The sequence below is a fragment of the Papaver somniferum genome, chromosome 1 (assembly GCF_003573695.1).
Source record: "Papaver somniferum cultivar HN1 chromosome 1, ASM357369v1, whole genome shotgun sequence".
Lineage (NCBI taxonomy): Eukaryota > Viridiplantae > Streptophyta > Magnoliopsida > Ranunculales > Papaveraceae > Papaver > Papaver somniferum.
This window is the reverse complement of record NC_039358.1, coordinates 164,879,864-164,893,640: the sequence shown is the minus strand read 5'-3', so window position 1 is coordinate 164,893,640 and position 13,777 is coordinate 164,879,864. Positions and strand designations below refer to the sequence as shown.

At 35.1% G+C, this 13,777-nt stretch overlaps 2 protein-coding genes across 2 annotated transcripts; both read left to right on the top strand.

Annotated features, from left to right (window-relative positions):
* The first annotated feature begins 3,728 nt into the window (after positions 1 to 3,728).
* On the top strand, positions 3,729 to 7,138 carry LOC113306745 (RNA-binding protein 25-like). Its single transcript, XM_026555657.1, has 8 exons — positions 3,729 to 4,446; positions 4,679 to 4,724; positions 5,027 to 5,076; positions 5,192 to 5,233; positions 5,641 to 5,751; positions 6,429 to 6,507; positions 6,639 to 6,710; positions 6,816 to 7,138. Exons 1-8 carry the CDS (start codon positions 3,809 to 3,811, stop codon positions 6,861 to 6,863), a joined length of 1,086 nt encoding a protein of 361 aa, XP_026411442.1. The 5' UTR covers positions 3,729 to 3,808; the 3' UTR covers positions 6,864 to 7,138.
* A 5,003-nt stretch (positions 7,139 to 12,141) lies between these two features.
* LOC113353356 (L10-interacting MYB domain-containing protein-like) lies at positions 12,142 to 12,922 on the top strand. Its single transcript, XM_026596987.1, has 2 exons — positions 12,142 to 12,474; positions 12,605 to 12,922. Exons 1-2 carry the CDS (start codon positions 12,142 to 12,144, stop codon positions 12,920 to 12,922), a joined length of 651 nt encoding a protein of 216 aa, XP_026452772.1.
* The last annotated feature ends 855 nt before the right edge of the window (positions 12,923 to 13,777 follow it).

Here is a 13,777-nt window from a genome sequence, read left to right as displayed (position 1 = left end):
TGTTGTTGAGGTTGTTTGGATTTGTTTTCTACTTCAAGATCTTCATGTTCTTCTTCCTGGAATTCCAAGATTGGGTTGTGACAATATCAGTTTTATTTCCCTGGCTCCTAATCCAGTCACGCACTCAAGGATGAAACATGTTCACTTGGATTATCATTTCATCAGGGAATTGGTTAAGTCTAAAGCTCTAGATGTGTTTTATGTCAATACTATTGATCAGATTGCTGATATTTTTACCAAGAGTCTTCATGCTCCCAGACTCAGTTCTCTCAGATACAAGCTTCATGTGGTTGCATCACCCATTCGCTCGAGGGGGGATAATAACATACAAACAAGTGGTGAAGGATAAGATTGTGTTGCGGTGCAGGTTAAGGTTCTAAACTCTATTTCCCTCTCTGTATCTCACGTGCTATTCAGCTGATGTAAACATCTGACCTGTCAGTATCTAACACGTGTAACAACTGTGATTCGTATGTGAATCCTGTCCATAAATACTTTGTAATATTCATACATAACTGTATGAATCATAATTACTCTGCTGAGAGTTTCTCTCATTTCAATGATGAATACACTGTCGTTAACCATTTTTCTTGAGCGTGTATCAACCCAAAGATAATTGCTTTTCTATCCTATATGTATATTGGTACACCCCCAAGCAAAATACTACCCCGCTAGCACCCTTAAAACTTAGATAAATATGGAGTAAGAAATCAAAGTCCTCAGATGCAAGAACAACTACTCTTTATTTATGTGAAAACTACAGGGAGACCCATTCTTCGGATCTTTCCCACTGTGAAACCCACGCCCGGAAATCTGAAGGCGCGCACCCATTTTGTAGGAAAAATTATTCTCAAACCCATATTTTATAAAATTCTGTTTCGTTCTTTTTTCTTCTTCTTCTTCATCTTCAATTCCTTTTATTCTTCCTCTCCACTCTACCGTGAATTCCCAATGAGTTATGGTCGATTAAGAAGAGTGGGTATTGGTTATCACTCAAGTTTGATTTAGATTTTATGATATATTGATGGAAGAATCGAAGAAGAAAATTAGAGTCCAGAGAATTAGGTCGAGAAAATTGATTCAAATTTTACAGTTCTTGATAAAATTAGGTCGAGAGAATTTCTAGATAAAGTTTTTATTAGAATGAGAGAATTTGATTTACAGGATTTGCCATCATTGATTTACCAACTTTTGATTTTAGCTTCGAATGATTTTAGCAAACGAGAAGTGATTGAAGGAATTATTGGATTTTTGGAGGATTAAGTAAAGTGAGTTCAATTGTTAGACAAGTTGAAGGAACTGTATTACTGCATTTCAATTTTGCTGTGAAACAAGATCCATCATTAGGTCAGGAGATATTAGGATTAGTGAAAAATGATTTAAGAGCTTGTAATCATTTCAATGTTGATGTTTTACTGTCTATTTGTCGAGTTCGTAAATTTAATGAAAGCGCCGTTGGCGTTCTTAGAATGGCTGTTGTTAGATCTTATAAGGAGTATAAATACACAAGCTAATCGATTCGAAACAACACTATATATGTGAAGTGTTGTTTTCTGACTTTTTTTTACAGTGTAATACTTGTTTGTTGAATTTGGTGTTAAATTTGCAGGGACTGTAAATGGTTGCCACGCACTTTTAAGGATGAATGCTTACAAACTATTAAAAGAGTAAAGATGAGTGGTTTGATGAAGGAAATAATATCTACATTATGCAGATACTTTTTTCTTAGTATTGAAACCAACAAAAAATAAAGTTGCATAACTTGTTATGCACCTACAATAATATCTACATAACATGTTTTGCAGTCATGAAAGTGTATGCATAACCTGTTATGCATCTGAAAATATGACTGCATAATGCATTATGCATCGAGAAAATTGTTGCATAATCTTTTTTGCATCGAGAAAATGGATGCATAACCTGATATGCATCATTTAAATATGGCTGCATAACGCATTATGCATCAATTTTTTTCTGTACGAACTAAAATCAACCAAAATAATGGCTACATAACTTGTTCTAGATGCATAACTTGTTATGCAGTCGAAAAAATGGTTTCATAATTCGTTATGCATCTTTTTTGGAGGCTGCATAATGTATATGCAGTCAGTTTCCGAAAATTTTCCCTAAAACGATGATCACCTCCAATTTTTTCGTGAAAAACAAAAATTTGATATTATTGTTTGTACTCGTTGCGTAGCTCTCTTTAAAAGGTCTCCAACGATATAAAATTTGTAAATTTCGAAGGCGCATATTTTTAGATATGTTATATCCAAGTTGCGTTGCCAATTATACCCCTAATGCATAACCCGTCATACGGATACATAATCCGTCATGCAGACATTTTTAATAATTTCATATAATTATGGGTGTCACGGAAATAATTATGGGTGTCACGGTACCCAAAATTAATTGTGGGCCTGACAATGAGAATATTATTTTTTTTTGGGTCTCCCCCTAACTTTCCCTTTATTTATTTAGGAAACCTGTTTTGAGGTATACTCAATTTTTTTGAGGCATACTCATTCATTACACCATCTAGGGTGGGTTTATAAGGGGTGTCTAAAGGTAGTTCAATTACCTATATATCCTTAAACAATTTAAATTACTAGAACGTCCTTATCCTCAAAAACCTAAAATCAAAAATCAAAATAAACTTTAAACTTAAACATCTTGGACTCCAATTCAATCAAGAAATTGATCAAGTAAAGCAAACACGAATCAAAGTGAGCGATATTGAAGTGCGAAATCCAAACCTCAATTGCTCTTAGATGTATTTTAGAATGTATGTGTAACAAACCCATCTTGTTTTTAATTGATTTTATTTTGTTTGATCGATAGAATAGGATTTCAAAGATGAAATTAGGGTTTTCAGAAGATTAGTTCGGCTGATCTTGGAGTATCAATTTTGAGCCGAACCTGGTGTATGATTTAGAGAAACACTATGTTCGGCTCACGCGACTTTGCTAAATTTTGTTCGAATCAGCCGAACCTAAATTTGTCAGTTTCAGAGTGAAGTTCGACTGACAACTTTTCAGCCGAACCTCAATTTTTTAAAAATGTACCTAGGTTCGGCTGATAACTTGTCAGCCGAACCTAGGTATATTTTCAAAAAACGGAGGTTCGGCTGAAAAGTTATCAGCCGAACTGTTCATCTGGTCAGTAGACCTGGGTTTTAAAAATTCATTTTTTTTGAAAGATTCAACTTATAAAAAGAAATTAAACCTCGTATAGAAGTCTACCTCTGATTTGAATCACCCATTTTGGTCACTTCTAATCACTAAAATTTCAAAATTCAAAACCCAAGTTTTTTTCACTTCTTCTTCTTCTTCCTCTCAAAAATCCCAACTCTCTCACATAAATTTGATTTATCTACTAATTCACCACTAATAATTTTATTTTTAATCAATCCTTAAAATTCCTAGCTAATCAAATCTAATCATAATCATTAACACTAATTATGTAAGGGTAGTTATGCCATTATCAAAAAAGATGGATAAGGAGTGATGATGTTTTTTATTTAGTGATCCTATTTTGACATTATATAATATGCCTCAAAAAAATTCAGTATGCCTCAAAACAGATTTCTTATTTAGACCGTCAGTAATTTCGTTTTCTTAACTTAAAAACAAAACAAAAAAACAAACCTCTCATTACTATATTGGGCCCGTAAAAGTACATAATCTTATGGGCTTCTTAACTCACCGTGACTCACTGCTAAAGTGCTAAGTTGCTAACTCGATTCAAAAACACTGGTTTCTTTTTCTTTCTCGAGTCCGCAATCCCTAGAGGTTAGAATTTCTTAAAAATGGCGAAAGATCGAAAAAGATCTTCATCATCAGAGAGAAATAGCAAAGATGATAATGAAGAAGAAGTAACTCCATCAAGGAGAGATCATAAACTAGAAGAAAGAAAATCCAAAAGGAAAAACGGAGAAGAACATTCATCAGATGAAGATGATAAATCAATTGCACGAGATAGAAAAAAACATAAAAGTAGTAGAAGTAGAAGTAAGAAGAAGAAGAGTAGTAGTAGTGGGAGAAGGAAATCGAGCATTGGTTCTAAGAAAAGCTCTCGAAGAAAATACAGTGATGAAGATTCGCCTTCTGATTCTGATGACGAGGAATCTGATTCGGAATTATCAGGTTCCGAATCTGAATCAGAAAGTTCGGATGATGATTATTCATCTGAAGAAGAAAGTGAGAGTGGAGATGAGAGGAGGAGGAGGAGGAAAAGGAAAGAACGGAAGAGAAAAGAGCGAGAGTATGAGAAGGAGAAAAGAAGGAAAAGAAGAAGAGAGAAAGAGAGAAAAGGAAAGAGGAAAGACAGTGATTATGGAAAAGATCGAAAGAAAAAAAAGAAGAAGAAAGATAAGAAGGAAGGTATTAAAGGAGCTGTTACAAACTCTTGGGGGAAATATGGAATTATTAGAGAAACTGATATGTGGTATGTAATGTTGCTTATTGAATTAAGCTTTATAAATTGGTGTTACATCTTATTTGATCAGTTTGCAAATTGTTTCAATTGTTGTTTGGTAATTGGCTGCTGCTCTTATTAGACTTCAAGCACTTGTGGTAATCTATAGTATGTAACATCAAAAGTCTGACTAGTTATAGATGAATGTCTATTTTGATCTGCTTTTGCCTCTCTTTTTCATGCGATTATGTTTTTTTTTCAGGAACAAGAGGCCGGAGTTTAGTGCCTGGCTTTCAGAAGTGAAAGAGGTGTTGTATAAAGCTTGCAGGAGAAAAAATACCTTTAACTTTGATACTATCTCCTTTGTCATCGTGACTTATTAATTACCTTGTCTTACATTCTTATCATCTTATGCAATGTTATGATGGGCAACGTATTCATGGCGGGTTTTATTTAGCCTTTACTTCTTCGCATTGAATTCATCGTCATTTTCTTTTAGGTTGTATCTTCATATTCTTTTAGGTTGTATCTGTCAATTTGTATTTCGTAGTTTGATATAGCTGGAAATTATGGTATCATCTATTTGTAGCTAATTGGAATTTTGATACAGGTGAACCTGGAAACTGTACCCAATTGGGAAGAAAAGCAATTGTTTAAACAGTAAGAGTATCTCACTTAATCAAGAACATGACTGGCTTTACAATATGTTGCTTTCAGTGCAATTGGATGGTTTGGTTATCTCATTTGTTTTGCTAATATTTTTATATTCTTACAGATTTATGGAAGATCACAATACAGCTACATTTCCTTCAAAAAAGTAAGACTACTACCCTATCAGCCATATCAATGTCGTTTCAAAATTTTAAAAAGAAGAAGCCATGTCAGTGTCATGGTACTTTTTTTCTGTGGGAGATGGGATACACACAGCAATAATGTTTTATTATCACTTCCAGTAGACTATTTTTCTGTGAGAAATCCAGCTTTATAATGTGTTTTAGTTGGTATGTTCTTCATCTCCTTTTAGTTGGTGTATTCTTCTTCTGCTGCTCCTACTTTTAGGTGTTCTCATCTCTCTTTCTTACTTGTGTTATTGCCATATCACACTCTTTCTTACTTGTGTTATTGCCATATCACATTTATGTATGAGTGATATTTTTTCTAGGTTTAATACTCAAACATGCGTACTAATTTAAAACATAAAACATTTCATTTCTGTGGTTGCAGATATTATAGCCTAGATGCTTACCACAAGCATCAGATAGAAAAAGAAATCAAGAAAGGTACTAAAAAGGTCCAGCAAGAGCGTACATTATTCGATGACGAAGAACAACGTCGGTATGTGGACAAATTTCTAAATTTTAGATACAAGTATACAATTGCATATGTACTAGGCTGCTGAGTCGCAAATACTGATTTATGAGGAATAGTTGGTTCTGCCTTTCATATGCTAATCCAACTTTCCTGAATTACTTATTATTTTTTGCACCGCTGCTCTGTTTCTTGAGGCTTAAGTTGTGTCCGTGCTTTAGAAATCTGACAAATATCACTTGTGTTCCTTGTACCATAGAGGCCACTTAAATATGTATCCCATGGTATAAGTGCGTGTGACAGTTTTTTGGAGTAATATTGCCGTAGGGGCTAGGAATTTGAAAGCATAGCGGGTTTTATGGGATCCTTTTTTTTCAACAAATTACTTCGATACGGTTGCCTTTTGTCTTCTATCCTGGACAACTGTTTAGCTTTGACCGTTTTTCTTTGAAGTTGAAGTCTTATATTTTCTTTTGAAGCCTTTCTGTCTTTTTGTTGCTAAAAGGCAGTACCTCTTAGTCTATTACATGTTTCCTAAATGAACATATTTAGCTAGGATGAAAACACTGACTTCAGAAACTATTTTTGACATCCCTATTGGTTTGACTATTTCACATCTCGGTTATTGTATGTTCTGTGATTATTGTTTAATGTACTGGGTTGGTATCATAGAGTAAGATTTTGAAATTTGTTCCACCCTACAGGCTAGAGGTGCAGCAAGCGCGTGAAAAACAAAAGCAGGAGCAGGTTGAATTGTTAAAAAAATCTATGCAGAGTGGAATGGTGAGCATCTTATTGTTAAACAAAAGCATCTTGTTAATGCATGCTATATTTTCTTTCCATTTTTTTTATTTTTACTAACTTGAAGCAAAATTACAGCAGCATCTGATTTCTTTTTCTCTCAAAATTAACAGGCACAAGCAATGAAAGAACAAGGTCGCCTGAGGGAAGAAATGGCTTATCAGTACAAGCTAGGCAACTTCGAGGTAAATGCCACCGCCAGATTCATGTTGATGATTGCACTTTCAAAACTTCTCCAGTTCTTGATTTCATATTATAAACATTATTTACTTGATTTAACTTCTTTGCAGGCTGCTGCTGCAATTCAGAGAAGACTTGATCCCGATGTTGCTATGTGAACATCCACTAAGAGGCGTACAATGCTATTATCTTTTGTAGAGTGCTTAAAGTTCACGCAAAATGGAGGTTTTTTTCTTTCTTTCAATGACATAAAATAGAGTTTGTGTTCATTTTCCTTTGGTTGTCATCTTTATGAAATAGTCTCTCTTTTGTTTACTGATATATCAAATTGTTCAAGGCTCTCTAGTTGTTCCTGTTGGAAATCTAATCTCTTGTCTTTGATGGGTACTGGAATTGTCACTTGCCTAAACTTGAGAAAGTTTTCTGTTGTCAACATTATGGTAAAAGATTTTAGAGAATGTCTTTTGCTGGTCTCAGAGCTGGCTAAATGGAACCTTTTTCTTTCAAGTGAACTAACAGTAAACCGGAGCAAGCTTTTTATATACAACACTAGGCATGGTATGTTTCTGCAAAATGGCCTGGTTGACCGTGGGGCAAGAACTGATGTTACCTTTCACAGTCCACGCCATGTAGGTATCCTTTTACAGAATCATATCGCATAGACGTAGGTTCACTGAAAGCCAAGTTTGAGTTCATGTCGTGAATCCCATTGGTTTTATTTTACGTCCTTACCTAACTTCCTTCGGAAGTTTAGCTTTGAGATCTTCATGTTTTAAAACTCGCAGGGTTTAGTTTAGCTTTGAGATCTTCATGTTTTAAAACTCGCAGGGTTTATTTAAGACTGGCACATGTTGAGGTTTATGATGCAGGTGGTTTAAGCTATTTGCCTTGAACAGCTACCGAATAGGCTTAAGGTTGATAATGATCGTAACTAATTGATAGATGAATGCTACTTCCTCCGTCCCTAAACAGATGGGTCTAGTTATATCACGAAATGCCATAACTTTTTATACAAAATGCATATACCTATGAGTGCAGTGTCCACTAGAAATACGATCATTAAATAAACTTACACTAAGTTTCCATCATAACTTTTTATACAAAATGCGTATACCTATGAGTGCAAGTGTCCACTAGAAATAAGATCATTAAATAAACTTACACTAAGTTTCCATTTCGACGCACAAAAGGAAAAATGATACTCACTCTGAGGTGCCACTACTCCTATGAGTTAGTTCTTACAATTCATAACTAATTTAAACGAACTCAGATTTTGTAATCTATGGATAATTTTAAGCAAAAGAGATGAAATGGATGCTCTGATCATTGTCAGCATTGTCTTCTCTTCTATTTCTTTCATGGTAACTGAGATGGAATCTGTCTTGGACCACATTATGGTAAAGTATTGTGGAGCGAACTAGAGTTTTCATGGATCCAGCTTGAATTTCAATGTTTATGAGTTGTAATCCCTTGACCCACTCAAAAGCTAAGTCTGCTCTTCCTGTTGCTCCCCGTTATCCATAGTATCCTGGCAATCCTCTAGCCTCAATGGTGTTTCCTGCAAAATCCAGAGCTGTAAAATAAACCATCGATTCAAGGTCATGTAAGGTGCAAATTTTGATAATTATGCTAAAGGCCCCTCTTTGGACATAGTCGAGAGAGTAATTGGTTGTATCATCAGTAAAATTGCTCCCATGATCCCCAGTGTCATGAGCAGAATTGAGGATATGGTCTTGTATGTTATGAACTCTATTATGGTTACATAGGTGCTGCTGGATACTAAGAGTAGTGTGTCTGGCATTTGGCTGAATGTGATTGAAGATGTAACCACACATAGCTTTCCAGATATACCAGGATGCAGTTGCATAAGTGTTGCTGGCATTGCTATTTGATCCAGTAGTGAACTAAGAGTTTAAACAGTCCATGAAGTTTGTGTTGCAAACAAACTTTACATGGGATGGTCCAAGCAACAAGTGCCAGACAGAGGTAGCAGCAAGGCAATTTAGGAACATGTGTGTCTTAGTTTTCTCCCCATTATTGTATAACTTGGAGATGGGATTAATGTAGTGGAGGATGCAAGCAATTTTAGCATTAGTCGGGAGAATTCCATGGACACATTCAAGAAAATATGAATCACAGGAGCAATGTCCATGTTCTACAAAGCTTTCCAATTGCTGGTCTGGACACCATTTTTATAGAGATTATCCATTTTGTCTTTGTATAGAGAGTCTCCAGATTCAGTGAGATTCCACATGATTTGATCATCTTTTCTTGGGTGGAAAGCAATGCCAAAAATAATTTGAGCAGTAGTACTGTTAAACCAAGTATTTATTAGAGCGTTACGGTTCCCATTGGGAAGAAGAATATGCTCAACCATAATTAGATCAGTTGGGCAACTAACAGGCTTTGGGACCTGAGAGAATATTGTAGGAATCCAAATATCCTCCCAAATTTTGATTTTCTTGTCATTTCCATCTTTCCAGGAGCTATGTTCTTGGATATTGTTGATTCCTTCCAAAATGCCTTTCCATATCCAAGAATCTCCATCTTTAGGTTTAGTATCCATGTTCAGAACATTTCTCCCAAGGAGATATTTAGCATCCATGAATTGGTACCCTAGAGAGTCTTTGTCTTTCTCCAGTCTCCAACCAATTTCAGTAATCATAGAAATATTGAAATGTTCCATGTTCATGAAGCCTAACCTCCCGTGTCCTTGAGTTTACACACAACAATCCAGGCTTTAGGATAGTAGACTTTGGGGTTGTCTAAGCATTTCCCCAGAAAAAATCTCTTTGAGCAACTCAACAATCCAACAAAATCAAAATACACGAACTATCAAGATACAAGATATTTGGTGTTAGAGCATAGCTCGGTTGAATTCACCAAGCTTTGGTATGTCAAGTTTGGTTGTCATATTTCAGTGATTCAAAACTCATCTAAAGTCGCTTGATTGTATACTAGAGTCAACTTCGTTTAGGTTAGACTAGAAAGTCTAGGAATGTTGAGACATACAAGTATTACTCTGAAGACCTGAAGAAAGTGAAGAAGAAGCAGACTACAACGACAACATCATCATTCCTCTTGAGGTTAGTAATATTGAATTGAACTTCTTTCATTCCTACGTATCTTTCAAGTCATGCTATATTGAAAAAATAAATGTGAAGCTGTATATACTGTACATATTGTATGACATTCTAGTGATGTGACATGGTCATATTTGTATGATCATAGTATTATGGAATTAGACTACGAAGTATAACACTTATCTTTTGAACTTCGTAAATATGACATCGACATAATCTTGTATATACTGTTATGATTATGTGAATGGGTTATGGTGAAGATTTTATCCTAGGAAACAATGTTTTACATTTTTTTAAAGGAAGTACATTCATGAACTTGTTTTCTGAATCGAAAGGGAAATCAATAGGTTTACTGGTCCGACTATTTATTGCAAATCTTTGGATGACCAATATGTGTGAGTTGGTAGAACCGATCTTAACTTTGTTATGTATCTTGGTATAACTAATCATAATGCCTTACTTATGATTTGGTATGACTAGTTTTTATTAATTAGTGTAACTGATCCTAAGTAATCACCATGAGATGGTATGATCGATATTTGTAATTGGTGTGCCGATCACAGAGTGTGTGTGTAATCGATCCTGTTAATTGGTGTAACCGTTCGTGGTAAGTGGTGTAACCGATCCTGGTAACTGGTGTGACCGATCACAAGCAATGCCATGAGTATATGGTAACCGGTCCCGGTAATTGATGTAACTGATCCTGATAACTGATGTAACCGGTCTTGGTAACTTGTGTGACCGATCACAAGTATTTCTATATTAAGGTATAACCGATCATAGTGATTGGTAGAACCGATTGAACCCATGTATGTGATTTTATATTTGATCAATCACATAGTAATCTTGGAATACAGGTGAACCAATATTCTAAACTTGTTTGGAAGTGTGGTATAACCGATTCCAAGAATGTAAATCCATGTAAATATGAATAAGGAGTTTGATGTAGAACATTCTATGTTTAGGCTTTCTTATTTTTGGAAGTGTTTTATTATTAGAATTACTTATCTTTAGATGTTATAAAATTCTAGAACATAAATTATTTTAGGGATTTCTTATTTTTCAAGCAAAACTAGTGACAAAACCCCTAGGTGAACAAACTAGTGATAAGAAAAAACCGGTCATATTATTTCTACCAAATAAAAACCGTTTCAAATAAAACTGGGACAAAAACCCCAAGCCAAATAATAATGTGTAAATTTAGTTTTTGTTACTTTAAAAAAAGACAAACATGCCCTTGTCCTTTTCTTCTTCTTCTTCTCTGATTTCTTTTTTCTTCTTTCTTCTGTCTCCTTCTCCCACCACCATCATCACCAGCAGCAACAATGGATCTCCACGAAGACCAACAATAATTTTATTCTCCCCCGACACACCACTACACGTTCGTATCTCACCACTACCACCACCCTCCTCCTCCTCCTTCAATTCCTTCACCACCAACACCATTTCCACCACTGTAAACATCACCACCCCCAACTCCTCGCCAAGAATAGAATAGCACAATTCCATCATCGAACCCACGAACACCAGTATATCACCACTACTAAACCCACGATAGGGTTTTTCATACCTTTTATTCTGTATATATATACTGATGTGAATCTTCATCGTTTCTACATGAAATCTGTACAAGGTATACTTATTTTCTAATCTATTTTAACACATAATAATTTCTATGATTCAATTTGTTATCAAGCAAATCTGATTTGGGTTTTTTACAATTTCTATGAATATATTTGTTATCAAGCAAATCTGATTTGGGTTTTTTTACAATTTCTATGATTCAATTTGTTATCAAGCAAATCTGATTGGGATTTTTTTTTTTTTACAGAGGGTTTGCTACGAATCAATTGCAAGTTGCTGGTACCATCTTCATCCTCTTTCTTTTCCTTATCATATTTGTTTATGCATGAACATTTATCATTCTTCTTATTATTGTGTATGTTGTCTTTTGATTTTTTTCAATTGCATGTTACTGATATCATCTTCATAGTTTGATGATTTAGGTTGTCTTTTGATAGTGATTGTTAAATTTCTAATGAACATCTGTTGATAGTGGTTGTAAAATCTATAACGAACATCTAATAGATCCAAGTTAGAATAATATACCCAATTTGGGAAAGAAACTTTTATATTTGATTGAATCAGTAAGTGGGCAAGACTAGCTTGTGTTTTTGTTTTCATTAATTCATTATGCTCATGACAAGCTTTGTTTGAGTAATTATTAGCTCTCTGCCCAAGTTTTCAAGGTTATAGAATCCAGTAATGAGACCATATTGTGTTGCGTGGCCATTATTAACTTTCATGAAGAGTTTGTTTAGCAATAGCTTGCATAGTCGGTTAATTATAGAGTATGGGGAGTGATCAATCATCCAACCCCCAAACTGGAAGGAAAACTTGGACTCCTCCCATGGATCGACTGTTCATGGGTCTAATGGCAGACCAAGTACATGAAGGACAATTACTTGATGGTCAGTTCAGCAAACATGCTTGGACACACATTGTCGATAATTTCATGCAGAGTTTTGGTTCTTCTTTTACCAAGGATGTGTTGAAAAACCGTATGAAAACTTTGAAGAAAAACTATGTTGTTGTAAGTACTCTTAGAGGTCAAAGTGGATTTGGATGGGACCAGTCGCGAGAAGTTGTGGTTGCTGATGATGTTGTATGGGATGAATATATCAAGGTGTGTTATGTTATTCTGTAACAATTGAATGAATTTGGATTTTTCGTTTTGTATTGATGAGATGTGGTGTATTTCTTTGAACTGAGGAGTCTAGTATGCTAATAAGACAATTCAGTAATTTCAATTGCAGAAGCATCCTGATGTCAAATGCTGGAGGACAAAGTCGCTTCCACACTTTGATGATTTAGCTGATATATTTGGGGATAATCGGGCCAATGGAAGGTATAGGCGCTGTTGGAATGACAACACTGTGCACGATGATGATGACCAGCATGACACGGATCATGAAAATTTAGAAAACACGCAATCTCCAGACCGTTTTACAAACGGTACTCAAGAACAAAGTGAGAATGCATATGCATATAAAGATAAGGTTGAGGACTTGCATACATCTGATACTCAAAAAAGGGCTCGAGCTTCAATAGGTCCAAATTCACGTTCTTTTTGAAAGACCAAAAAGAGTACTGGAGAATGGTATATGCAATTCATGTAATGGCAGCGGCTGTGAACAATGTTGCAACCAAGAAAGAAGAAAACAAAAATTCATCATCTTTAGAGGGAAGTTTAGTGTCCGCACTCGAGGATGTACCAAATTTGGATGATGATACTTCCGTGCAGGCGCTAGATTTATTGGAAGATGAAAAGAAAGATTAGATATGTCATGTCATATAATTTTGAGGTGGTTCTTCTTCAGTAATCGTCAATTTACCGCTATTCTCATGGAAACATGGTTTTTATTTCTTCAATTTCTGCAGATATGTCGGCAAAATTCTCACAAACTTTACAAATCAGTGATCTCAATGATTACATCGCACCATCACAAGCTTGCATAGTCTCTCTAAATGGGACTACGACTGCTAAGAAGCAGGAGACATCCCAGGTGGTGGTGATTTTAGTTTCAATAAGAATTTTATTGATTTCTAATTGTTATATCAAATGATTTTTTTTGACTAATTCTTGTTTTTGTTTTTACAGAACCAAGTGGTGATTGCACCTTCTGTCAAACAATTGGACATGAAACCAGTTAAAATTTCATTGAAGGACTGCTTGGAGTGCAAGTACGATGTCTATTTTATCCGTATAGCTTGTTTTTTTTTTGTTTTAATCGTTTGTGTATAGTCAGTAACATATGAATTGGTATGAAGTAAAGCAAATAGGCTAAGCATCATGGGCATGGGTACACAATTTACACTCACGATGGAGTGATGGGAAATAGCTAGTTACTTACTTAGAGTAATCCCGAAATAAAGAAAAATATAGAAAGATAATCTTATTATGTTAACCTAGGAGAGGGTGGTTCCAC